Source organism: Thermobia domestica, chromosome 6, assembly GCF_964235325.1.
Source record: "Thermobia domestica chromosome 6, izTheDome1.hap1.1, whole genome shotgun sequence".
Lineage (NCBI taxonomy): Eukaryota > Metazoa > Arthropoda > Insecta > Zygentoma > Lepismatidae > Thermobia > Thermobia domestica.
In genome coordinates, this window is record NC_137459.1 from 8,809,207 (window position 1) to 8,837,190 (window position 27,984).

At 35.7% G+C, this 27,984-nt stretch overlaps 1 protein-coding gene across 2 annotated transcripts; it reads left to right on the forward strand.

Moving 5' to 3' along the window:
• Nucleotides 1-975: 975 nt before the first annotated feature.
• Nucleotides 976-27,933, forward strand: LOC145687837 (uncharacterized). 2 transcript variants are annotated; one of them, XM_081761292.1, is made up of 3 exons: nt 976-1,728; nt 12,570-12,668; nt 22,698-27,933. In XM_081761292.1, exons 1-3 carry the CDS (start codon nt 1,276-1,278, stop codon nt 22,884-22,886), a joined length of 741 nt encoding a protein of 246 aa, XP_081617418.1. In that variant the 5' UTR covers nt 976-1,275; the 3' UTR covers nt 22,887-27,933. The 2 variants fall into 2 exon arrangements, with proteins under 2 accessions (XP_081617418.1, XP_081617417.1); XM_081761291.1 differs by having other exon boundaries at nt 977-1,728; nt 12,567-12,668.
• The last annotated feature ends 51 nt before the right edge of the window (nt 27,934-27,984 follow it).

Sequence of the window (27,984 nt, forward strand, 5' to 3'; positions counted from 1 at the left end):
AGCGGTTCACTTCTTCAGAAAATATCGAAAAATGGATCTTTGATTAGATTGCGTCAAAAGATGAGGAATTCTTTCGACACGGAATCCGTAAATTGCCTGAAAGATGGAAGAAAGTAGTGGCTAGCGATGGACAATATTTTTGTTAACGTATTCATTTACTTTGTTTTTGAAATAAAGCTTCAATTTTTATTAAAAACCGCACGAATTAATTCCTAGACCAAATACATTTGTTTGATAAATTCCTATTTTTAAAAATCCACATGCATTCTTGTGGTTAAAAGGAAGCATTATTGTTTAGTGTGACTGTTTTGAGTACTAGCATAATTGAAAATTAAGTAGTGATGTAGCTGTTTATACAGATCACGTAGTTATTACTGTGTATCACGACCTGTGTATTTCGGCTTGTTTCAAAAGGGAGAAAATATTGTAAAATTAATACTAAATTTATTATCACTGTGTTGTCAATTAAAACAATAAAATACGTTGGTAAATTCCTTTTAAATCAGCTATCTTCTTTCTGATTAGATTAAATCGAGAATGAAGTAATAAAACAGAACCTATCATAGACAGCTGGTAGTTGTTCTTCCTCCTAGTGCGCGAGAAACCGGAATTAGCGTGGGAGACGAAATATTCATCATCCACCAGTTATGAACAAAGTTGTCAGACCTCACCAAATGAGTTTCGTATCGGAGTTTTCAGCGTATAACGGAAGATCTTTATACAAATCTCAAAAGAAATAAAACGAAAAACAGCAAATTTTATTACAATTTCATATAATCTGACTTCATACTTAGTTCTTGTTTAAAGTTTCATGTTTTCGACTACGAATTCCGTTTGATATTCATGTGAAGATGTAACAACATATAAATCCGCTGCAAACGAAATTCAGAGACGAACGTGATCGCACTTGGCTATAAAAGTAGTGAGTGTGCTACACTGTAAACAATCAGACTAGCTCCACCTCCTGCTTTAGACTACGTCTAACGCAGTGTTTCAACGAAAAACAACGAATCAGATATATATTTATTACTTTCTTTTTAAAAGCAAAATGCATTATACTTTCCACACATATTTTATTCATGTAAAGCGTTAATCTGATGATTTTGTATCGAAAATAATATCGAACATACAGAAGAAAATATTGCTGGAAAAATCAATTTGGCAACGTTGAGTCGCCATATTGGTATTGCGAAAGAACATACACTTGTTGATCTCAAAGCAAGCAAACTCAAGGTGGAGTCTTGTGAGTGGTGAAGGAGCTTCGACAGTGTGAAAATGTCGAACGGGTCTGTGTCACCGTCAGACGTAGCTGTAGCAAGATTATGCCATATTGTGAAGTGGAGTGATTTTGATGGCTATGGGTTTAATCTTCACGCGGAAAAAGGCAAACCTGGCCAATACATAGGAAAAGTCGACGAAGGATCACCTGCTGAAGCTGCTGGTCTAAAACAAGGCGATCGTATTGTAGAAGTGAACGGCGTCAATATATCAAACGAAAACCACAAGCAGGTAGTGCAGCGAATAAAGTTAAATCCCGATGAAACACGGCTGTTAGTAGTTGATTCGGAAGCTGACAAATATTTCAAGTCCAAGGGAATTGTCATTAAAGGTACTCTACCAAATGTGCGCTATATGAAAACCCCACCGAGGGAAGGTGCCGTAAACGGTGATTCGGAAGACACACATTCACAAAAGTCAGCCAAGAGCAGGGGCTCAGGTGAACGTGGGGTAAGTTTTGTATATGTATATTATGTTAAACAATGTTATTCAGTAAGTATAAGTTTGTGAAATTTCGCAAGTTTTTAATAACGTGAAGATTGGTGCAAGGACGATTTTGTAGGTTAGGGGTCAATATTTTTAAAAAGGTCGTCAGTCCAGTCACGACCTATTTTCCGTGTTAATATTCCAGGAATCAAAGAATAACAGAAGAATTTGTGTAACTTTACAGTGCATACAAAATGCCACTCAATATAAATTGAATATTTTTAAAATAATCTTCATTTTTGCTCAATGCGTCATTCAAAGTTTTCGTCGTTGGGATTAACTGAATATGTATTCGTTGACAGGAACATATAAACAGTGACAATTTCATTAGTAGTACACAAATACTTTGACCTTTTTCGTGGGTATATGGTTAGCATTCACGCTTTCGATGCGGAGAAACTGGAGTTCGATTCTAGGTGATCTGGATCTCACATTAACTTCAGGTCCACGGCTCATATAGTATCCGTGCTGGAACGTTAAACTCGACGCCAGTAACTAAAGCTACAAAGATGTTTTAATCTTTGGTTTGCAGGATATTTTCAAACTTGAAAAATGGAGGAATGATTGTTGAGATTGACATTGTCACCGGGGTCGAGGACTGAGCTTGTATCTAGATGCAAGGGAGCGATATCAAATAGATAAAAATTACTATCGTATTGGATATTAGTGCGTGGTAACTACTATTCGGAATTTTATTAATATTAATTCATTATCTTAGAATCAGATAGCTCAAGTATTATTACATAATTGATGTAGAAGGAGCTTGTTATTAACGTGACAATCGTAATATTGTGCGTTACCCTTCAAAATTTTAACTGTATGCTTACAGCAGTTTTATAATAGCTAGACACACACACATATATATATATATATATTCTTTATATAATGTAGCTATAAAAAAAAATGTTTCCTTCTAATTGTCTTAAAGACTTATATTCTATAACCAACGTAACACACAAGGCAATACTTATTGTGATCTACCGGTGGGTATTAAAACTGCAGGGAGTGGAGGCAGGCGAGAGGGTTGATATCCGGGAATTCAAGGGAAGGCGTTATTTGAATTTACTTCATTTGAAACCTCTTCATTTGAACATGCAATCCTCTTTTGCAGCAGAAATGTTATTGTATTATACAGTATGCACTGTTTCGGGATGAATGATACTGTTTATAATTTCTTTACTTCAGTCTGTTCGTAAGTCCAGGTTGTTTCCTTCTTTCCTGGTGAATTTATGAATGTGGGCCGTAAATTTCGCAGATTTGTATTCCGAAAAAGTAACGTACAGAAATATTTTTTTACTGAGTTGTAGGAAAATTTTGTCTGATTTTGAACCAACTGTATAATAATTTTAAGGTAGATGGGAGGCCGCAGTAACATAGTAACAGCGCTCACTTCTAGTGCGTGGGACACCTGCTTCGATTCTAGCTCGCACCAAGTGGGCTTTGTGGTGGACAAATACCTTTTGTGTGTTTCCTCGAAGTTCTCCCGTTTCTGTCTCCTTTCCCCGTTCCATATTTTATATATTATTGTCACCACAGTCAACCATAAACATAGGACGTGAAACTAAAATAATAAAATCGACATTGTTTAGAAGAAAGTATTGAAGGAGGAGCGGAAAATAATAGATGGGTATAATTCTCCGAGGCGGAGAGTTATATCTCGCCGAAAAATCCGTTCACAAAGTAAGACCTTTTCAATAATAGGCTATTCGTATAATACTTGTTCTCAGTAATAAGCTGTGCTCTCACAAATCGTATTGTTGGGATCCACTTGTTTATCTTTTTAGGTCGAGGTTTTTGATGTTACTTTAGTAGGTTATCAGTTATTAGACGGCTTGATCTATCGAACATTTTTTGGAATTTAGTTGTAAATTGCTTAGCTATACTAGTCTGTATGTATTATACTACTCTGTAATAATTGTAATGAAGCTGTTTACTTCGTAACTACAACCATAACAAGTCTTCGGCGCAAGAGAACTAGGTTCGATTCCCTGTGGAAATCAATGATTCGGGTTCCATGACAAAGTGTAGGTCCGTCTGTCAGGTTCTTGGCTTACACGGTGAGTCAATCAACCAACTATTATAGTGAGTTTTGTAATGATGATAACTCAGTTTTTTTTTTTTACTGAAGCTGGTAACCCTGTTAGAAAACTTACGGTGCGACCCGGTTATTTTGGAAGCAATACAGTTATTAATCGTTAATTTAGTTACTGATCGTGAAGCATATGGAAAACGTCAAACTGAGTAGACCTAATCAAACGCGACGTCCATAAACAAAACTATGCAGGTTTTTGAATAATACCTACTTTCCACAATTTAATTTTGAAACTTGCCCCCATCTCATCCATTTGGATGGTGACTTTTTTATTTTTTATATATAACCAATATTTGGACTTCGCAATTGAAAGTTTTAAGATAACCACACTGTTATTACTTCGTAGTATACTATATTTCACCATCTCAAGTCAGGAATCAACGCATAGTTAGGATTTGATGCAGCTTTTTACCTTTCTTTATCCTGGGCCTGACTTTTAATTTCTTTGTGTTTTTTCTATTTTTATCTTCTGCCATTTGGTCCGTATTACTTCAATCGCAGCCTTCCGGCACTGTGTTTACAATCTATACTGTACTTAAATACGCAAAAATAAATGTGATTTTGCTTTATTTTGCTAATTCAAGTAAAAAAAAAAAAAAAAAAATCTCCATGGGAATTTTGATCCATCGGCATCTGATTAGATGTTTGTTTTTCCTGTCTCCTGTTTGCTTTTCTCGATTCACGGTGCGCTCCCTGAAGAATGAATGATAGTAAGTTCGGAACTCTCTCTAATGTAATTATCCGTTCCACTAGATTTGGAATGTCGTGGCAAAGCCATACCATGAAGGTAATGTTTTCGTAAACAGCTGTGACAGAAGCTTTGACCTTCAAACTACGCGTTGATAGTTCTAATAGCCAAAATCTCCTTAGGTGACCGAGAGATAACACTTAACCACAACATTTTAAGCACTTACCTTCGTTTACAATGTTCTGTATTTAAGAGCGTTATGTATAATACTGCGTACGTAGCATGAATTAGACTTTGAATGGACTAAGCCACGTTTGTATCATAAATTTTTACGCACAGAAACGTTTTAAAAACAATACGGATTTATATTTCTACAAAGGAAGATAATTTTTGTTGAACCTCAGCTGCTTTCTAACGCCTGTTCAGAGTGAAACAATAACATAATCATGTATGTTTTTCAACATACGTTATCTAACCCAAAGCATATTCATATGATACCAAAGAAAATACCTGCTCCGTTAATGACAGTTTCATTTGTAATCATCAATATTTCCCACAGCTTTTCTTTTTACGACGACTCACATTACCACTTTATTGCATCTCTCTCTAATTTATGTGATGGATGTTATGGACCTCGCGTGCTCACGATATTAACAACTTCGTTCCTGAAAGCAACCACACAGCTACGTTTCCACATCACTTCTTTAATGTTATTTTCAGGATTTTATATATTGATTTTATCCTTATATTGTGAGTTTTAGTGGTTTTTACACGCGCACCTTTTGAGTTAGGTTAATAACTAGTTAGGTTAATTTTGATTCAACGTCAAATAAGAAAATTGTTAGATATGTGCAATAATTAGTTTTTAAATTGTGGTGGTTTTTGTTTAGAGTAAAAGTTCTAACAATGCAAGATTAAGTTGCTTTTCAGATAGTTTTAATAGGCTGTATACAGGGCCGGATTTACCCCCCCCCCTCCCCTTCGTTGTAAATATACACTATTAAAGTGACAAGCTAGCAGTGAAAATAGCAAAACTTCTCGAAAGTTTCTGCTTTCTTGTTTTCGTTTGGAGCTTAAGAGAAAGATTAGTTTTGTAAAAACAATAGTTTAAGTGAATTTCCTCAAGGTTTGAAGGAAAATGATTTACCGAGACCAGGCACTTAGCATTTCCAGGACAATATCTTATTCACACCAGATACCTCAAGGCATTTATAAAAAAAATTCAAATGTACTGGTATATATATATATAATTAATTGTCTTACATAAAATAAACGTGTCATGTTTGTCCTAAACTAAAAGAAATTTTCTATATTTGAATCAGCTTGAATTTATTAAAGATAATTTCGTAGTTTCCGAGTGTTGAAAATTGTCACTTAACACTGCGAAATTAAAACCTAAATAGTAAAGAGGACGTATCAAATGGTTTTGCTGGTAACCAATTGTAGTGTAATAAATGAGCTCTTATATATTGTTTATCAAGCACCGTTTCCTGGATGGGATACATAAATTGGAGATGATGTACAATCTGTGCCAAAAGTAGTTGCACTTGTAATACTGTTACATGAGTAATATAGGTCTATCTTAGATTAATCAAAGCACATGTACTGTGCAAAGGAATTTGGTACTGGTGGCATATTGAAGGTTGTTCTCGAACGTAGATTCAGTAACGGGTAGAATTTTGGCGCCAATAGTATGAATACTGAAAAATAGTGGTAGATTACATTTGTAATTTCCTTGTGGAGTCATTTGTCAATATAGTATGCCCTCTTGCTATAAAATAAGTAATTGGGGAACGTAACATCTCAGAATTAACAAAGTGCCCTGAAGTAAGAACGGTAAAATGTGTTGAGGTCTTGATTCCAGTTAGAAATCGGTGAACACACTATACCATTATGTGTTAAGTGGGTAAACTTAAGTATACTAAGCTTCTTAAAAGCGTTAAATAAAATCACAGCAGAACATCACTGAAACACTCACAGAAAATGAATAATAATCGAGAACTTTTCCTCAGGCGTGCCTTCTGTGAATCAAATTAAATTTTGTAAATATTGCATTAAATACGCAACAGTCGACATGTACGTCATTGAGAATAATTACTTTGTGTGGTAATGTTTCATTATTTTGTGACTGATGTATGAAAACAATCTTGTGTATGAAAGCTGCAGCATGATATAGTTGGCCTGTAGCTTACATGTCATAGAGCTGAAATAATTTGCTTTGCCAGCTCGTAATAATGTTAACACCTGTTTCTGAAAAATAGTACGCTTTTGTATTTGATGTTTTATAGTTGTTTGATATGTGCAGCAGCTGTGTTTTTTAACGTTCTTCTTTCTCTTTCCTAATGTTAATTCTGAATTTGCTTTTTTCTGCTTTTCAGTTGTCTTCATTTTTCTTTGCCTTTGAAATCATCATTGTCCTAGTGGTCACCTTTATGCTATATAGATTGGGTTTTCTGTCAGTTGTTAGTTGTATGGCTTGTTGTAATAGAGATTTACATTTGTGTTGTAAAACTTGAATATTTCGTGTCGGGTAGTTATATTTTATGTTTTGGACACATACTAAGTATAGACACTTTGGTTTCTAGTGAGCTCCTTCTTGGCTAGGCGATTAGCGTACGCACCTTTGGCGTGAGAGACCCAGGTTCGATTCCCGGAGGGAGCTCATGTGGTTCGGATTCCACGCTAATCAGTAGGCCCACGTCTCGTATAACCTCGCTTCTGAACGGGACGTTAAACTCAAAATTAACTAAACTAGAAAGCCTCGAACCGAGGAGAGAAAAAAATATGAGACAGTGGATGGAGGTCTTCCGACAGTTTTTTTTTTTTTTTCCTCAAGTATTGCTACAATATATATATATATATATATGGTTTACCCAACATTATTAGGATCGTCAAGTCTAGGAGGATTAGGTGGGCGGGTCATGTAGCTAGAATGGAAGAAAGTAGAAACGCTTTCAAAGTCTTGACTGGAAGACCAATCGGAAAACGACCATTAGGAAGACGTAGGCGCAGATGGGAGGACAATATTAAGATGGATCTCGCAGAGACTGAAATATAAAGTAGAAACTGGATGCAGTTAGCTAAGGATAGAAGTCAGTGGAGAGCTTTTGTGAACGCGGCGTTGAACCTCCGGGTTCCATAGGCCATAGAGTTAGTTAGTTATGTATATATATATATAATATGCATTCTAGTTTAATGTTGGAATTGGGTGTCTGGGGGGGGGGGGGCACTGGAAGGAGCACGGGAACGGCCCACAGAAAGTTGAAGCATATAAGTCTGGGGAAATAAGACCTTGAGGGCAGAAAAATGTTAATTTCCCATCTCGGTACATTCCAATTTATTAAGCCTTTGGCGTGGGAGACCTGGGTTCGATTCCCGGGGGAGCTCATGTTCGGATTCCACGTTCGGTCCCGTGTCATATCGCCTCGCTGCTGAAAGCAACGTTAAACTCACAATCAACTCACCTCAATTTATTAACGTACATCCGTATTAGCCCTTTGAGGACTTTGCATAAAAATATATTCTAAAATCGATTCTTGGCTTCTATCTTACTAAGATTATAAAAAGGGACACGGCGGCTCAATGACAGTAAGCTTACCTCTGATGCATAGGGTCCCTGGTTGGATCCCCCTTCAAGTAAATTTGTGAACAACATCGTGTTCTTAGGTTTTCTCGGGGTACTCCTGCTTTCTTCTAAATTTTAATTCTGTCAATTCCTCCATCATCCGTCTGCCTTATGCTTAAAAGGCATAATCGTGGTACGTTAAGCTGAAATATTTCACTTCCTTTCATTTTCTAATTAAGATTATCATCAGGGTTGGCAAAAACCATGGTTTTCATTGAAAAAAAAAGTTTTTTTTTTTTTATTTAAACCCGGTTATTTTGGTTTAAACCAGGGTTTTTTGGTTTAAATAATTTACTCTATGTATTTATATTACATATGGACAGAAATTAGTTTGTTTCGTCTTGGTGTTATTATACAACAACAAGGTTATGCTGGAAGGGATCACATAAGGTTAAAACGGAATCCAAACCGCTTCTCGGCTTCATCCAAGAAAAATTGCCCATTTCGACACGAAACCGGGACAAATTGGTCACAAATGCGATTGCCGACTCATTCACGAAGGACTCCTGATAAAAATACGTTGTACTGATCTTTACATAGGCCTAGTTGTTAATATAATTGTCAAGAGTCATTTCAGAAAAAGATAAACAGCTACACAAGTAAAGACATTTTACAATTATATATAAATCGGGAACTCCCGCCTTAGCCATTGAGAAAATCCTGTTATTACTTTAAATGTCTAGTGTTAAGGTCAACGTATCATAATCACTACGCTAAAACTGTGGTATTAAATTACAAATTCGGTATGTAGATATCATTCAATAAAATTAAAACAAAGTCAAATCGAAGCTGATGTTGGAAGCTGCGTAGGCAGTTGATAAATTTTGCCAATTTCTATCAATATATTTAAGCAACCCTGGCTTCTTTATAAAACAGGCATTCAGGCAAGTAGAAGTATATAATTTGGTTTCGTTTCGTATGTTTAGGCTTAATATCCTTATGAAATACCAAGGTTATCACGGAGAAGACTTTTGCTTAAAGGGACACCTCGAATCGCTACTTGGTTTACACTTGAAGGATGGGTTGTGGTTCAACCGAGAATTGAACACGGGACCCTTTGATTAAAAGGTGAAAAGTACATAAACTTAATGCAGATGGTTTCATATGTGGAGACGTCACCATGAAGTTCACACGATTTAAAGCATTTTTCGCTTTTTTGAAAAACCAGCCGGTTTAAACCAGTCAACCCTGATTATGATTAGACTATTCCCATGTAAAGATCATTGTTTATAATTTGTCACTATTGCTTTTGTTTATGGTTTCATTTTGAAACCACTGATACTCGTAATGACTAATATTGGGATGAACGTCAATTGTTGAGTATAGAATTGTATTGAAATGCTTGTAAATTATTTTTTTGGGAATCCATATTCACTTATTTTACATATTATTTACTCCAGGAAAAACCAGAGGCTATTTGCTGTTTATGGATTATTCTGCATTAGGTGCTATGTGCTCCTGAAACATTTTTGCTATGTGCTCCTGAAACACACGAAAAGTAAATAGTTCGAAAGAGGAAGAAACAATGTATGTTTCTACAAATTGGATGATTGAAAGGAATACATAATTTGTAAGAATAAATGTGGGCACTAGACCTACTTGCTACACAACACTATAAGAGTTAAGTAAACTGGAGTCTAGTGAACTAGGTTAGTTGAATTTCTGTACAGTAGATGACACCCGTAATGAGTGTTGGAACATGGTTTCATGCCGTAACCACTTGGATACAAATGCTTGATTGTACAAGAATGAAACGAGCAACATTGACAGTTCTGTATGATTTATAACTACAACCAATATTCCTTCTTTACTTGATTTGAATTGGGTGGTTGATTCGATTACAGTTAGCATCAGTACCGAGTCTATTTGAGAGTAGGATGTACAGTTAACATGAAATCCAAACCACATGAGCTCCTACCGGGAGTCAAAGCTGGACCTCCAGCGCTAAAGGATGCTACATGAATCATGTAGACACAAGAGAATTCTGTGTTTAGATTTGATCTGACAAGTTGTAGAATAAAGCATTCCCTAAAAGGTGAGTCTGATTTTAACTTTACAATTAATTTTCATATTTCGTCATGGATTCGTTATGGTAAAAGTCATTGTGAAAGATCCGAGAATACTCGGTGCCAGGGCTTCTAGTATATCCCCAATTATTAATAATAATTATTCAGTAGCAAAAGTGGATTTCTTCCTTTTTTTCCATCAATCAGTAGGTCCCGTCTCACATAGCCTTGCTGCTAAAAGGGACGTTAAACTCAGTCAACTCAGTATTGAACGATTCTCGGTGAAATCTAAAGTTAGGATAATCCATTTCTACGGATCTAGCTTTCTCCTTCGGAAGCGTGTATATATATATATATATATATATATATATATATAGGGGTTACGTTAAATATGTGAGAGTTAATGTTTTCTGTAGGAATTAAGATCACGTGATAAAAAGACAGATCCGAATCTACGTACAGAAAATCATGGTAGCATATATATTCTGGGTTTGGAACAAAACTCATAAATGCAATGTGATGAAGGTAGAAACAAAAGAATAATTCACTAGTCTTTGAACTCGCAACTAGGCCTACCAATTTTTAAGTTCAGTTTCAAACGTAATTAAAATCTTTGAGGACACTCGCTTCTAAAAATGAAACAGCTTTTTCAGGACAGTCATTCTGAGTGAGGTTTTTTCCTGGATTTGGGGACACTCGGCCAACCAAGCAAATGCCAAGATGGTAACTAATAATGTCTCAGACCGTTTCCTTTCTTCTTCCCACTTTTCCCGAATAGCGTGTTTGCCGAGGGACATCATTCCTCGTACTTAAGGCCATGTTCACAAATATGTATAAATAAATGAATGAAACCTGTGATGTGTTTGATCTGTCAGAAAAGTGTTACGAAATTGCTTTTTTGTTTTCTGATAGATATTTCCAAAGTGCATAGTATATTTTTATTAAGTAATTTCAAATGGACGTTTGACTAGATTTGATTACAGCTATCGATATCGCACAGAATATTGTTTAGACGCGCAAGGAAACTTTAACAGATAGATCCATTCATTACAAAGGTATATTGTACGGGACGGGTAGGCACTTTAATTGGTAACCAGCGTATGTCCCGCGTGTTATCGCGGTCATTGTCATCTCTTCCTCTGCCTGTGTTCCATTTCTATTCCGTCTTTGATATTGAATGCAAGTGAATAACACAATTTGTTGGTTGTGCCGTCAATAGTTTCGGTGATCTGGTAATAAAACTACTACTTCCCTGTTAGGGTTTGCTGTTTCAAAATTCCGTCTAATCTAGATCCTACGATGCAACAACATTTATACAGAGTTTCAAGGTTCGCCGGTGTATAGTTTCGGAGGTCTGGTAATATATATATATATATATATATATATATATATATATATATATAATAATAAATAAATAAATAAAAACTCCCTCCTCATGCCATTTTAGACAGCACAGTTCCCAAAACTAGTCTTATTTGGGGTGTAGGCAAATTATCCCAATACATACATGCTGCTGAAAGCGACGCTAAACTCAAAATCAACTCAACTCATACATTTATTCCAAAGTTCTGCAGTTTCGGAGGTCATAATTGTAATAAATAAATAAATAAATAAAATATTAATTATGATAATAAGTAAAAGAAGTCAGTCCTGCTTATCCCCTTAAAAGTGCAATTCTCAAAGCCTCTCTTTAAGATAGACATTTCAATCAAAATATAATGAGAAAAGAATTGGTCGACCCAAGTGCTATGTTCCTTTTTCTTTTTTTTTAAAGTAGTTTTGAAAATTTCCTCACTTTATCTATTTTATGAATACTAAGTGGGAAATTAAAATACATTAGAAACGGAAAATACAGTTTCATGTGCTGAAGTTGAGGGACTCTTGAGATGGCCCAGGGCCCGCGGTGGCTCAGTGGTAGAGCGTTCACCTCTGGTGCTTGGGGTCCCGCGTACGATCCCAGCCCCCGCCAAGTGAACTTCGTGGTGGACAGACACAGTTTGCGTGGGTTTCCTCGGTGTTCTCACGTTTCTTCCCACTTTCTTCATTCGACCATTTCGTTCATTTATCATAATCACCGGCATAATCGTGGGACGTAAAACGCAAAGATTTCATTTCATTTCTTGAGATGGCCTATGTTTCTCATATTTTAAAGCCCCCACTTTGTTACTCAGGATATACATCTTAAAGTAATGTAACAAAAACCCAGGTCAAGCGAAATGTAACTGTTCTCAAAAATGTGAATTCTGAATAGGTCAGTTGTGGATTTGTATACCGGACAAACATACAAATCTATATTCTGCTTTATAAATAAGATTTTACTATGTAGTTGTTACCATTTTCCAGCCTGTACTTAATTCGTGATTCTGTAATGTATGTTTCATTTTCTTTTAGCAGGATAATGAAGAACAAGGAAGTAGTGCAGCTACAACTCCATGCAGTGAGCGCAAAGGAAGCGTAGGGTCTGGCCAGGATCAGTCTGATTCTACAGAGCAGGTTAGTAAATTGAAGTTGATTCAATAATGAACCACAAATTATTATTTAAAATACTTAATGAATCTGTGCAACGGACGTGATCAAATGATGTTTTGTATATATATATTCGTAGTCCAGTGTATTTAATATATTAGTTTTATATATTTGATTAGCTTTTGGCTAGAGGGGCTTCTCCCCCAGGCTCCACCATTTGCTTGTCCTATGGCCTCGCATCCCTTATGTATCAGCTTTTCCATCAAGAATGGGTTGCATGTAGATTTCATGTATTTGTTTTTAATATTTTCTGAATTTGGCCAGATGGCTTGGCCTACGGCCTCGCACCTCTCAAACCCACAATTCTACCGAATATCAGGTTCCTTTTACTATTTGAACTATCTAAAAGATCAGATTTTGTATCCCAAGAAATTTTTACCATTTAAACAACATAGGAATTTCTCCATCCCCCTTTAGGCCCCTTGAAAACTAAAACTATTCACTTTTGACAATTTTCCTGTCGGTTAGTCCCGAAAAGCTACAATCATGTCAAATTTCAACTTTCCACGTCAACTGGAAGTACCCTTTTATGTTATGTCAGTTGATGTAGTTTTATATGTAGTTAGGATTTTAGATAAACTTTCATTAGTATTTTGTATGTATGTTTCTTTTCCATGGGGACGGACAAACACACGCCCGCCCATGCCAAATTTCATCACAAATCAGTTGAGCTTAATTTCTGTTAACGTCTGGTATTGTCCAAAGATACGACATATGTCAATGGATAGAACACATCGGAAAAGGTGAATTCTTACGCGTAATTTTTGAGAAAACAGAGAGAAAGGAATTTTTGTGTCGTTAAAATTTATACCATTCGTTGGCAATCGCATAAAGTTACTAGCTTTTATTCCCCTGGAATAATTTTATTATTTACTAGCTGAAAATACCAATTCTTTACATGGGTGCTGTATTAGGAAGTCAGCGCCTGTAGAATTATCACCATTCACCTCAGCGACCGCGAAAACTATGAATTTGACACTAATATCGTTCATTTTGAATTATTATTACATGTTTCGGTCCCCCCTGTCGGAAATGACCCTCGGCCCACAGTCAAATGGGGTAAATTTGGAAGTTAATGCAGTCGGAGGTTTACCATTGATCTCAGCGACCGCGAAAACTATGAATTCGACACTAATATCAGTCATTTTCTACTCGTTTTTCATGTCACGGTAAACTCCCCCCCCCCCCCCTGAGACTCCCCTGGTTCGAATTTTGAGAAGAAAAAAAACGCTTCGTCTTGGTCTGGGACCTGGACCAAGGTACTCGTGACCCAAATTTGGTAACCTTTGGTCCGCTCGTCTGGTCGCTAGGCCGCACAGAGACATGGACACAAACACACTTTATTTTATTTATATTAGATGTTTTATTTATATTAGATTTATTTATATTATACTGTATAAGAAAATTAGTGCGGTAACAGATTGTATGTAAGGGTTCTCCGGACAGTGACACATATACTACTTATAGGTACACACGCACTCACACTCTCTCTCCTGAGACAAAGAAATCATAGAATAGCTTTGACTGCTGGTACATTAAATATCTGGTACGTCAGTGGAAATTAGGAATAGTATTGATTCTTCTCTATAATAAATAATGGATTGCTGTGTAAAATGCAATTAACACATTACGATTGTACACCGTGCTATGAAGTAGTCTTCGAGAGTCATATCTGCGAATGATAGTTCCACGTTCCTCAAAAGTTTTTAACATGATTTTATGATACATGGTATTGCAACTTACGAACAGGTTCTTATTGCTAGGGAACACCTTAATTTCAGTTTCTGCAGCAGATAGAAAAAAAGTGATCATACACAATTTGAACTAACTTTTCACAAAATCAGTTGAATTGTTCAACAGATTTATATATTCCTATCATATAAAAACTGCCATCAATGTGATTTGAATCACTTTTAATAGCTTCATTGAAAGCATCGATGCATAAAAATTGCCTCACTCAAAGCCAATCACTTAATTTAGTAAAAAGAAAGTCTAATAGAACCGTGTCTTGGAAAGAAGTTGTTATTGTAGCATAGGTGTATAATGGCTCATAATCACCTGTCGATCAGCCGGGCGCAGCGTCCTGATTCTTTTAGTGATATAAACCCTGTTCTTTATTTACAAATATAATCGATGCGGATCTGTCACTTGCGAGAAGTAATCTGATTCACTGTCATTCTCATTTGGCCGGTATTTTTAAGCGCACACTGCCTCTATAATGAACTTCATACAGCGTCTTACTTTCTGAACGTAGTGAGTGACTCTTATGGATAGGTAGTATAATGTGTTTTTAATCAAGAGCTTGAGTTTGCGTCATTGTGTCAACGCACGATTAAATGACCCATCACCATGACACGCTACTATGATACAATCGCCTGAAGAACAGTGTGCATACATATCTAGTGTCAGTAACTTTGGAACAAATGAACCAATCTGGATATCTCCGTAACTGTAACTTCATTCTTTTCTAGGTCGAAAGTAATTCAAGAGTTCAAGTATTGTAAAGTGTTGAATATTCCTTATTTGTTTTAAAGCTGTTTGCGACAATTGTTAGTGGTGGGGCAGCGGTGGCTCAGTGGTAGAGCGCTCATCTTTATTGAGTCCGGTCCCTTGTTCGGTTCAAGCTGCCGCCAAGTGGACTTTGTGGTGTACAAAGAATATGTACGTGGGTTTTGTTGGGGTTCTCCCGTTTCCTCCCACTTTTTCCATTTCACAATTTCGTTTACTACCATTATCTCTGTTGACTTCTAACTATAATCGGGGAAAGTGTCTGTGGTGTTTTTTTGTATGTTTTTCTATAATTGTTTTCCAATGAGTTCAGTTATTTACGTCATTTAGTCCGAACTTGTTTTCAGTGCCACATTTTTTCTCTTCGTGAAAATTGTTTCCATTGCCCCGTAGCGGCCGCTAAATTCAGTACGTAGGGGGATACTTTTAATATGAAGTGTGTTAGATTGATGTGATGCGGCTTGGGATACGTTAAGTCCTATTTTGAAGTAACTCTAGTGGAGTTTACCAATCACTGCAACAACATATGTTGTATTAGCTGCAGTATTGAGTCTTTAGCAACTGATAGTTATTAAAATGGGGGACTTGAGGGAGGATTTCTGTATTTTAGAAGTAACGGGGGAGACATTGGAGAGATCTCATGAGTTGTGAAGGACCAGAAGAAAAAATCTTATTTAAGAATGGGGGCGAGAGAGAGAGAGGGGGGGGGGGGGCAGACAGGCAAGCATGGTTTACGAAAACAAAATCTTTAATTTTGAGGCCCATGCTTAAGTCAAAAGAGACTGCTGTTTGAAGTGCATGAACCTGTATAAGGAGAATGTGGGATGAAATTGGAGAACTTCTTGAACAGATGCTCAGAATGGTAATTCTTTTTGGAATGAATTAAAAATTGGCATATAATACATCTCGAGAAAAGTTACAAGTATCTTTCCAGGAAGAAATCATTTTCAATTTTTGTGTTCAGAGTTCTTTGCAGATAGAAAACAAATAACGAAAAAGGCAATGTTTTCAAAACACTTCCTGTGACCCTAGAAAGTGTGGAAAGAACGATAAAGTTGGAGTTGCCAGTGTCGATACACTAAGTTGTTTCAGAGAAGTAGGAATGGATTAACGTAAGAAACGTTGGAAATTAATTGAAAAGATGTGAATCGTGTTAGCTGTAGTCTGCTTTTCGGATCGGTGTCCTCCGTGTTTCTGTCTTGTCATATCCACTGTAACACCACATAGCATCATAACGGCTTCTTTCGGCGGCCTCGGGCTCGTTTCCCATTTATTTCTGTAGCATCTACACGGTGAGCTACGTATTTTGAAAGTGGTGTTCTACTACTTGTATTATCGGTGGCTTTGTGGTAGAGCGTTCACCTCCGGTGCGTGGGGTTCCTGGTTCGATCCCAGCTCGCGCCGTGTGGACTTTGTGGTGGACAAACCGTGCTCGTGGGTTTTCTCCAGTTTCCTCCCACTTTCTTCATTCCACCATATCACTCATCTCTCATCATCACCGTCTCCTTTAGCCTAACCGGCATAATCGTGGGACGTTAAACTTAAAGATTTCATTTCATTTTTTCTACTACTGGTATAATTATTACTATTCCCCGATCACTTCATTCTTAATTTTTGTCCTCCCGCCTCACTTCACCCATCCACTGCAGCGACTTCATCTCCGCAACGTTCAACTTCTGTTCCTCTCTCTCCTTCGTCATCCAACATTCTTCTCCGTATAATAAGGCAATCTCACTACTGTTTTGTAAACTCTTAAGGCGTATTAGTACCCAAGGGTCATACAGTACTCCTGCAGCTGCTCTCCATGTAGTCCAACCGTTGCTAATTCTGCTGTTGACATCTTCTATTTCTGCATTTTTCTCGAGTACTGATCCCAAGCACTTGAATTTCTTTGTCATTACCGCCACTTCCTCGTTCAGTCTTATTCTTGCATTTTCGATTACATTTTACCTGAAAGGACAATATAAATATTGTCTTGGTGTTACTAATTCTAAGCTCTCTGCAGTCCTTTGTATCACGTAGGTTTTCTCACCTCAATTAAGATAAAGTATGTTTCAGACCTGAGGTGCCACTATTACTTGTAATAAGGTGTTCTTTCTTCTTGTAGAAAATATTCAGGATAGCGGATCGTATGCTTCTGACACTTGTAGGATGTTCTTGCCTTCCTTGTTTCTGTTTTCCAATCCATATATTCCATATATTCTTTAATATCCTGATCTTGATCGTTCTATATAACCATTTAGGTCTCCTGCTAGAACAAACTTCTAATGTAATGAACAATTCTTTAAAGTACTATATTTAAACTCCTTAAAGGAAGGGGTCCCGGGTTCGATCCCAGCCCCCGCCAAGTGAACTTCGTGGTGGACAAACACCGTGTGCGTGGGTTTTCTCAGGGTTCTCCCGTTTCCTCCCACTTTCTCCATTCCACCATTTCATTCATTATTCATCATCACCTTCTCCTTTAGCCTAACCGGCATAACCGTGGGACGTAAAACTCAAAGATTTCATTTCATTTCATTTCATTTTTCCTTAAAGGAAAACTTAGGAACTTATCTCCTTATCTCAGAAAGTAACTGCTGTGACAAGTTTTAGATTTTGTAAAGCAAATATTTTATATTAATTTAGAGCTCATTTCCAAAGGATTGTTTATTTCTTCCCGAAATACATTCTTCAACGTTATCTTTGGGATAAACTCTGTCGATTATTTAAAAAAAACCTGGGTTGTTTCATAGTTGTATAAACTTCTTATTAGACTTGAAACTGGTATGAAAATATAAGAAGGCCAAACAATTGAGTGCTGCTAAAGTTTGAGCTTTTGCTGTCGAAAAAAATAAATATCCTCTTCTGAAATCAACCTTACTTTGAAAATATTACTTGTTTAGCATACACCTTGCATAATATATTTTCTTCTTGAATTGTTAACGTCTCTCAGCTTCAATCCATTGTTTCAGAAGGTAACTTTTAGAAGGTTTTTCGGGCCCATTTAGTTGTAGTGCGACATCTTTGTCCAATTTTTGTCCATTTTTATCCTGTGTACTATTCAAGTTAACAAAGGAGGACCATTTCAAAATTTCGGCCACTTCGATCACCTCTAGTGCGACATCTTCAAATTCGAATTTTAATTAGCTCAGGATTTGTCCAATTTCCGTACATATTTGTACCATAAAAAAAATTTGTACCATTCAAATTAACAAAGGAGGACTATTTCAAAATTTTGCCACTTCGATCACCAGGAGTGTGATATCTTTAAATTCGAATTCTAACTAGCTTAGAATTCCCTATTTTTTGTAGACTTTTGTACCACCAAGATAATTGAAATTCGAATTTGAAAATGTCTCACTACAGGTGATCCAAGTGGTCAAATTTTTAAATGATCGTTCCTGGTTTATTTCAATGGTACAGAATTGATTCTTCGTTGTACAAAAATGTTCTAAAATTCGACACAATTCTGAGCTAGTTAAAATTCGAATTTGAAGATGTCGCGTTACAGATGATCGGAGTGGCCGAAATTTTGAAATGACCATTCCTTGTTTATTTGAATGGTACAATTTTTTTGGTTAAAAAAAAAAAGTCAAAAAATTGGACAAGATTCTGAACTAGTTAAAATTCAAGTTTGAAGATATGCACTACAGGTGATCGAAGTGTCCAAAATTTTGGAATTGCCCTCTTTTGTTAATTTGAATGGTACAAAATTTTTTCATGGGTGAAGAAAAATGGGCAAAAAATGAACAAAATTCTGTTCTAGTTAAAATTCTAACTTGAAGATGTCCATCACCTACAACTAAATGGACCCGATTTTTCTTTTGGTATTCTTATACTGCCACACGACCACACAATTTTAAATCCACACACACGCAACAGTAGCAACTTTAACTGCCGAGATGAGTGTCTCGGAAATTTTGTTGTAGGTGATTTGACATCGTTATTTACATCTTCTTCCAAAAAGCTGACATTCATGCATCATTGCCGGGAGGATGAATCACTTACCCTTTTGTTATTCTCCTTTCACACGACCTTGGAAAATATTCTAAACCCACAACAATGAACCATTTAAAGATCTTGAGTCTATTTATATTAGAAACTTGAAATTCTATTTATAAGAAAAGTTGTTGGACGTTAAAAATTATCAATTTGGTCGTTCCTTTAAATATGCATTTATATGCAATAACAACATAAACATGCACTAACCTCCGAAATATGCAAATATATGCACTATAAAACTCGGCTCTTTTACCCCAAATTACCTGAAACGAATTTCTGTTTAAAGATCATATCCAATTTGTGGTATATAGACTGTGAGTATAATCCAAGTTTCTCTTTCTCGTATGAAATTTTGACTATGACTGTCGCTTACTCCCTTCTTCATATTCTTAAATAAAGCAGTTCCATTGGTCAGCGCGTCGCTTCTGAGGTACGTTCTATCCTTTTTCTCACTCATATTCCTTTTTCGATCCATATTTGATTTGTCATTTTTATATATATATATATATATATATATATATATATATATATACAACCGGCTGGTAACCTGACGCCAACCCCCAACATGCAGGATCAGGATTGCGTATCGAGGGTGTTCCTATCCTAATTTGAAAGTACTATTACTACTAAAATTTACCAAAACTATTATTAAAATTACAAAAATTACTAAAAGTTAGAAAACTGCTACTGAAAGTTAGTAAATTACTTGTTCTAAATTTGCTAAACTAATAAGTATAATGCAAGATTCCCACCTCCGATGCTGGTGCACTTCACGTTCACCTCTGGTGCATGGATTCCCTGGTGAACTTTGTGGTGGACAAACACTGTTCGTGGGTTTTCTCGTGGTTCTTTCGTTTCCTCCCACTTTCTTCATTCCACCATTTCATTAATTTCTCATCACAGTCTCCTTTAGCCTAGCCGGCATAAGAGTGGGATGTAAAACTCAGATTTCATTTTCTATTTCAATTGCACCATAGGGATTATTAGAACTTGAATATTTTCTCGGAAACCGTTATGAACCATTGCGTTATTAGAAATAGTTCATCACTGCCTTATAGTGATTAGTTTCTCCTTTATGTCCAAGACCGCTGATTAGTGATGGTATAGGCGGAAGGGGGACAACAACAAAATAATTAGAATTTATTATATAACTTTCAAAATGGGTAATTAAAGTTGACAAAATTCGTGAAAAAAATTGAATATGCTTTGTCTTTATATGACGGTTGATTTGCCACTATGGACGTAGTACTAGATAGATAGGAGTTTTATTTTAATGCTTAGAATTAATCGTCCTGGCAATTCGTTAAGACTCAAAAACATAAGCTGTACCAATAATATGCTGCTCCATGTAAGTATAAAATGGAAAGCTAGGAACTGTAACCGCTTACCGGAAAATAGTGAAAACATTCACAGCACAAGGGAAATATTCTAACCAAAAATTTTTATTCACTTTATTTTTACTTTCTCTTTTCTGCCAATGACTGGCCTTTAATTCATGGTTAAACAGTATTTATTTATTTATTAAATACTGCCCAATGAATTGATTTAGAAGTTGTGATTGTGCACAACCTGGAACGCCATATTTCAGACGCTTGTATAAGAGGCCAGGTCTACCATCGTATTAAATTTGATCTCGATTGAATGAGTTTTGTTGGACGCGTACGACATACAGAGGACATTAATTCCGAAGTTGATCATCCACTTGGTTTTCGACCTTAACCTTTGTTTCTTAGGTTATGTACAGATTAACTTTAGGGGGCTTCAGTCTACGTACACGATAAGAAGTGTTGTGCAAAAGACACTAACCAACTTGTGTTAGATGACCACTAAAAAGCACGAATGCTATCTAATCAGGGCAGGAGCGCAATAAGGGAGGCCTGAGCGGTAGCGAGGGGGTGCGTCCATAAGAAGCAGGCGCGTCAACGAAGATGGGTATACACTTAATCGAGGATAGCGCAGAACGTTTTGTATGACATAACATTACTTACCTTACATGTTGAATTATATATTTGTACGTTACTAAAGACGATATAGTTATTATCCCGATGTTTTTATTGCCTTGCATATTTCTGTTCCAAAGTAACGTAACACATTACTAACGTAAATTTCGCGGTTATGTGGATCTCGTAACTCTTGAATTTTTCTCTAGTTGCGCGTCCTGACTTAACAGATGTGACTTTAGCTACTTCCACTTTGCACACTGTGATTGTCAGCTACCTTATGGGCGAATCTGTGCTTTCGACTTTTATTAATGTATTTACCATGCGGTTACCTTGCGCAACCCTTCCCTTGCCAAATAGTTCCATGTTTATAAACGCTTATTAAAAAAAACAAAACAGTAAATAAATAAACACACTTTTCTATCCCGTTACATATTATCAGGCACACAAACAAGCAAATTATCCATTGTTTTCCGTTTTTCCGTTAAATTTTTCAAAACTTTGCTAGAAACGGACGACCAACTTTGAAACTTAACCCATACAGTGTGTTAGTGAACTATACGGACAAGCTGTAAGAGATGATTCTTCACTTAAAAAAACCTCATATGAAGAGAATGTAAAGTACGTAGTTTCAGAGCTATGGCCATACAAAAGCTTGGAAATAATACATTGGAACACGTATTTTGAACGCGAGGAACTTTGGAGTACGCATCCATATCAGCGTAAACGAAATAATACCTATGCAGTCAGATACATATTTTTCAGCAGTGTACAGTGAATGCACAAGGGATTCTCCACAGGGCATATTCTCAGACATGCTCCGAACAGAATTTCGAGGTATGCTCGGGTTTTAAGATCGGTCAGAAATAAGCCTTGACAGCAACGATCAGAGTGCGTCGGCGGGAGGTTGGAAGGGTTTGGGAACGGATCCTTGTGTCCACAATGTATTATTTTCATGCTTTTGTACAACCGTACCTCTGAAAATATGCACTTTTCGCCACGGGTCCATGTGAACTTTTTAAATTCTGATATGAAGAGTCACCTCACACTTTTCGCGATGTAGTTCATTAACACCCTGTATTGTTTTTGTCTTTTGATATTTCAGATGACAAATCAGATAAAGAACAAATGTGAATAGTGGACTCCTTCGCTAAATGCTTCATCAGACGAGGGGGGGGGGGATGGGAGAAAGGAGGACAATATAAAAAATTGGGAAGTACATAAATAAGGTGTCCAGTTCATAGAAAATGTAATGTCCTGACACTGTTGCCCACTTTCTTCATTCCACCATTTCGTTCATTCCTTATCATCGTCTCCTTTAGCCTAGCCGGCATAACCATGGGACATAAAACTTAATTTCTTTTCATTTTCTTCGTCAAAAATTTTAACCCGCCTTTGAAAGAGTAGTTGAAAGAAAAGTATAATACAAATGAAAGAAAATGAAGAATTAAAAGTATGTTGTAAAAAGCAAATATTCATGAAAACATAATTTACTCCTGACGTCTTAAGTTACAAGTTGTGCGAAGTAACTGTACATGGCCTAATGTAGTTTGTTCATTCTTTCCAGACGAATTCTAAAGTGTCTGCAAATGGAAATAGCAATGGTGTTGCAAACACAGGAACTCAAAATGGCAGCCTAAATTTAAATATGTCAGCCAAGGAATTACGTGCCAAGTTGGCAGCTCGGAAGAAGTATGACCCGAAGAAGGATACAATGGATTTCAAGAAAAAGTACGACATTGTACAAACACTTTAGAAAAGAACTAAAAGCATTTCTGCCAGCGAAAAGTAAACAGAACAGGCGGTATTCTGTGTATGTATCAATCGAACGATTGTATAAAAAAAAAAATTGAAAGTATTTTTTTATCAGGTACATGAAAACCGTCCATATTTAATTGTAATACGCTAGTGTGTGCCTTTATACATATATATATCCATTGTCGTGTTGCAGAACATAAAAGTAGCCTAAAGAACGTAGCACACATTGTGCCAAACCACTTTTAAATGACGAAAATCAGGTACTTCAAAATTTGGACCAGAGCTATTGCTATCGTTTCTGGAATTTAAAAAGACTTACTTTATCTAAATGTATATTCCATTCCATTACTGTAATTTTTGATAATCTGTATATTTTGCTTACTTATGACTGTGCCTTACTTGGAAATCAAAGACAATTAAAAAAAAAGTTTACAGATGTTTGTATATAGGAATAAATATAAGTTCATAGACAGAAAAAAAAATGAAAGTTTGGTTGCCAGTGTTCAGTAATCCTCCTCAAAGAAAGTTTCTAATGTACGTGCCTGTAATGCTAGAATGTACATAGAATTAAATAGAAGTCTTTTGTAGGATGTGTTTTGCTGGCATATAGTGTGTACTGAGTTCGTAGGTTTGACTGAATGAATGTAATATTTCTATTGTTTTTATATAAATATATATATAAGTATGTAGACACCGGTATTTGATCTGATTTTTAAAGAACTATTTATAGACCAGTTTTCTGTTGATGAAATACCGGGTTTATAAACAATGACCTTGAAAAACAAAACTTGTTTTTTCTCTTTCTTTGCTACTAGTAACTCCAGAAGTAAAGTATTCACTTAGGTTTCAGATAGTAGTTTGGTGTTCTAATTTGTTACCAGTTCCAAAACTAATTGGGAATTGAATTCGTAGTGAACGTCGGATTTTTCCACTCAGGAAATATTTAAATTCTAGTTTCGGTAGTTTATCCGTCCGGTGTCTATAAACGAAAGCGCTAACTCATAAGATTGTTGAATATGAGGGATTTACAATATGATACCTAAGTCAGATGCATTTATTCACATAGTGCGCATAACATAAAAATGGGTGTCGAAAGTTTCCCGATTGAAATTTGGTTAACGATCCACTTTGTATAGCAACCGTAATTTCAAGTAAAATAAAACACGAATGTGCCTTAATCTTTAATCTATAGGTATCCTATAGTATTTTTGGAAGTTTTTTTTATTTTTTTATTTTGAGGAACTTCGTTAAATACACTGATGTTGTGCCATATAGGTACAAATTCTCGTATCTTTTTCCCTGTTCAATGATGGGCAGGTGATAAGTGAATTAAAAGTGTTATGTACGAAAGCCGTTGTTTGTCTTAAACATTACTGGGTTTCAGGGTTTAAGAGAAATTAGTTCACGATAAAGCAAGCACAAATTCTTCCATAAAAGGTGTCTCTTTTGATCTGTAATGAAAGTAAGTAGATATGTACGCATTGAAAATCAGATGTAAAAGTAGCCAAAGCACTGACTTAAGTGTTTGTAAACCGTAGTGCATGGAATAAATTTCAAACACACAGACTTTTAGTTAATAACGTTATTCGTTACAACGAAAATATTTTGTTTTCTTACGTTTCTTCAACATACTTAAGATCATGAACGTGGTAAGTATCCAAAATCATCAGTCAATAGACAATAAGCCGTTGCATTGTAATAAGTCAATAGACGTTGTAGAGCAGCTACTCTTAATAAGTAAATATACAGGCAGCTCCTGTGGTACATGGGGACAAATTATTGCTGTGACAATAGAACTTCGTAGGGTTGGGTCTCAGTTGTTCTCAGGTTATGAACATGTTGTAAATGGTGACGTTGTTTTTCTTGTACAGCAAGGCTGCTGTACGTGATAACATGTAAAACATGAATTTCTTTCGTTGAGTAATTAGTTTTTTACAGTTTAATTTCCAGAAGTGAACATAATGTATAACTAATGTAAAATTATAATCATGAATATTTTTAAGAGATCACATTTTGCAGTTGACATCTCTTTTTCATCTGTTATATGAGGGAAAGGCTACAGACACAAGGAAACAAATTTTAGTTTGAGTTATGGTAAGCATTTCAAGTATAAAGCATTCATAAAAGCCGAATTTTGTTTCCTGCGTAGTACGTCGTGACATTTGAAAAACCTGCGATATTTCGTTGAGTTTATTCCTGTCAACTTCGATGAGCAACCTGTTGCTCAGGGATTATTTCTTGCACTGCTTGTATTCCATATGTAATTTTTCTTTTGTTGTACAAGAAAACTGATATTGTCATTGTCAAAAGCAGTATCTTTGTAAGGCATTCTGTTTCTAAAACACTCCCTGTCACAGTTGGTTAAGTGCTTAGAAGAAATCTTCATCCATCAAATTAGATGATGAGACGTCAGACACTGTTGATGTATGCTCTGGCTGCTTGAAACTGATCAATGAAATGTTTAAGAAGCAGACTGGCTTATAGAGTTATTAATTTTAAGTGATAACGGCATCCATTTTCCTTGATAACAGAAGAAAAGTTAAATCTGGAATGGAAGCAGTTCAAGAAATCAGAGAAATAACATGCCCTTCAGTGCTGTCAGGAATAACGTCAACGAAATGTCGCAGTTTTTTAAAATGTTTCAACAAACTGTGACTCTTATGGTTTAAGGGTGTTAATTGTATTAATTTTGCGTATGACAACACATTGTCTAGTGTGGAATTTCCTTATTGATATGATACCGAATTTCCATATGATACTGAAACAGCAGCTCGATTTTGTAAAAACAACTGTTTTGACAGTATTCTTTCTCTTGTAATTGCAATAATGCTGTTAAGTCATTTTTGCTTCAAATGCTTTGTAATTTGTATAAGTACATCCACTTCAAAATTTTGTGAACGTAGCTAGTTTAAGTGAATTCCATATAGTATAGAAAAATATTGTGACTTTTCCCTTCTTTGGTATTGTTGTGTTTTGTATGCGAACCCGTATGAAAATGAATTCCATCAATCTCTTTAAGAAAAGTAGTACTGCAAATTTCAAGCCTAGCTTCTATTTTAAAGAAATGTTTGGAAGACACTTTGTTTCGTTGTAATTGTTTATATACTTGAAATTTGTTATTGCTACATTCTGTTCCTTGAACTAAGCATTTTTGTATTATTCCTTAGTTTAGTATGTAAATACAAATCTGTTTTCGAAACAATTACGTCCAAGTAGATTTTTTTTTTTCCTTCGGGAATCTGTTTGTGTTAGTCATCTGTTCCGTATTGCTCAAATCATAAAAAAACTCTTTGGAACAAGCATACATAATTGTTGTTATACGTTCATTTTTGTTTCTTCAATGTCATACTGGGACAAATCAGTAACTTTCTTTTCTATTGTGAATAAGAAAATTTAGTATTGTATCTAAAACTTGCCAACATTGTGCCACATCTCTGAAACTTGTAACTAACTACCCATTGTAACCCGATAGGTTTGTGTAGATAGCTGAAAATGGTTACATCAATCTCTGAAATGTGGTATTATTAAACGCTCAATTTCTAGTATTTTAATGCTTTACGGATAAGATACGTAGAGGTTAAGCTAACTCTGCTAGAACATATAGGGGTCTTTAGATGTTTGTTCACCTTGGGATTACACTTAATTTCAGATTTAGTGCATGTTATAATATTCGGTCTTGTTTCTTCAAGGTCATTGTAGTGAGAAGACTGTCCAAGTCTCTTTTGGATTTTTTTTCTTTCTTTTAAATGCTGCATGGGAATTGTAAAGTAAAATACGCGCATCTTGTACTTTGATAGTTTATAACTGGTGATAATTAGTTCATATCTAGGAATGGTTGGAAAGGGATTACTTTCTTTCTTTTCTGTGGGTACTTTCAGGGGGGGAAAAAATCGTTGTAAATCAAGTTGTCACTGTTAAGGTTTTTTTTGTGTAGACACACATAAATGAACAGAAATTTGTATTGCCTGTCCGCTAAGCTAATTAGTTTTGATAATTTGACTGTTCTGGTGTTGAGATGTTATCAGGGAACTTTTGCGCCGTAATTTTTCCCTAGAGCACTTACAGTACTTCGGCATTTTCGTAGAACTTTTTCTTGATGTGAACTTGGAGAGTTGTACTCATGATGTTTAATTAGAAAATTGGAAGTTACAGGTTTCCTGAAAGTACACGTACGAATTCTAGTGCCTAGGATTTTTTTTTTTTTTACACACACACACACACACACACATTATGTAGCTAGTGCGTTTGTACGTATAAGTACCATTTTTAGTTTTTTCTTTCCGTTTCTATGCCTCAATTACTGCGCAACAATTTAGTTGACCTTCCAAATGTGACATAAACGATTTGCTTTCCAATTTCCATCCAAGAATATGTAGTTTAGCAAAAGAAAAAAACTCCAAAAAAGATGTTCCGTAAACGTAAGTTATTGTGCCTTCTAGTTTTATTTTTTATGTGCATTTGAAAAAAAAAAATTCTCAACACAACGATAATTCTTTGTACAGTTTACTGTGATTGGAACGCACATCACTATTTTTTTTTTTTTTCTTTGTAAATACATAAATTTATATCACAGTGAAGACGTACGAATGTATTTTGTAAAAAAGAAATCCTTTATAACTAGTGTCGTACAATATTATTAACGAAGCCAAATATATAGAGTGGAATAAAGGTGTTTTGTCACCAGCCATGTTACATAAATGTACCATTATACATACTAACGACAAAATAGTATTCTGGGTTTATAATTAGTAGGATAGTCGTAAGTTTCTCGTAGTGCTGTAGATCCAAACTCATATATTCATTCAGCTTTTTATGTAGATACTTGTGTACATTGTAGCCGTTATTGTTCTAGAGAATTCCCAGGTTCTACACAATCCAATTCGTAGCTTTTTTCAACAGAAATTTTTTGGGTAGAAGCTGGTAATTTCATGTTCAAATATTTGACAAGTATTATTTTCTTAAAGAAATGTGATTATTGTATATTATCTTGTAATTCAAGTTGAATTTTTTCCTTAATTACGTAATAAAGTCCGACATTATTGTAATTTGACTTTTAATTTCTTGTTTACTTAACCCTCAGGTCTGCCCCAATACAA

Bases quoted from the DNA above. Each gene is read 5' to 3' on its own strand.
- LOC145687837 (XM_081761291.1), top strand. From the start codon at position 1,276: ATGTCGAACGGGTCTGTGTCACCGTCAGACGTAGCTGTAGCAAGATTA. The intron at 1,729-12,566 runs GTAAGTTTTGTA...ATTTTCTTTTAG, and splicing joins GGGGCTCAGGTGAACGTGGG to CAGGATAATGAAGAACAAGG. The intron at 12,669-22,697 runs GTTAGTAAATTG...CATTCTTTCCAG, and splicing joins AGTCTGATTCTACAGAGCAG to ACGAATTCTAAAGTGTCTGC.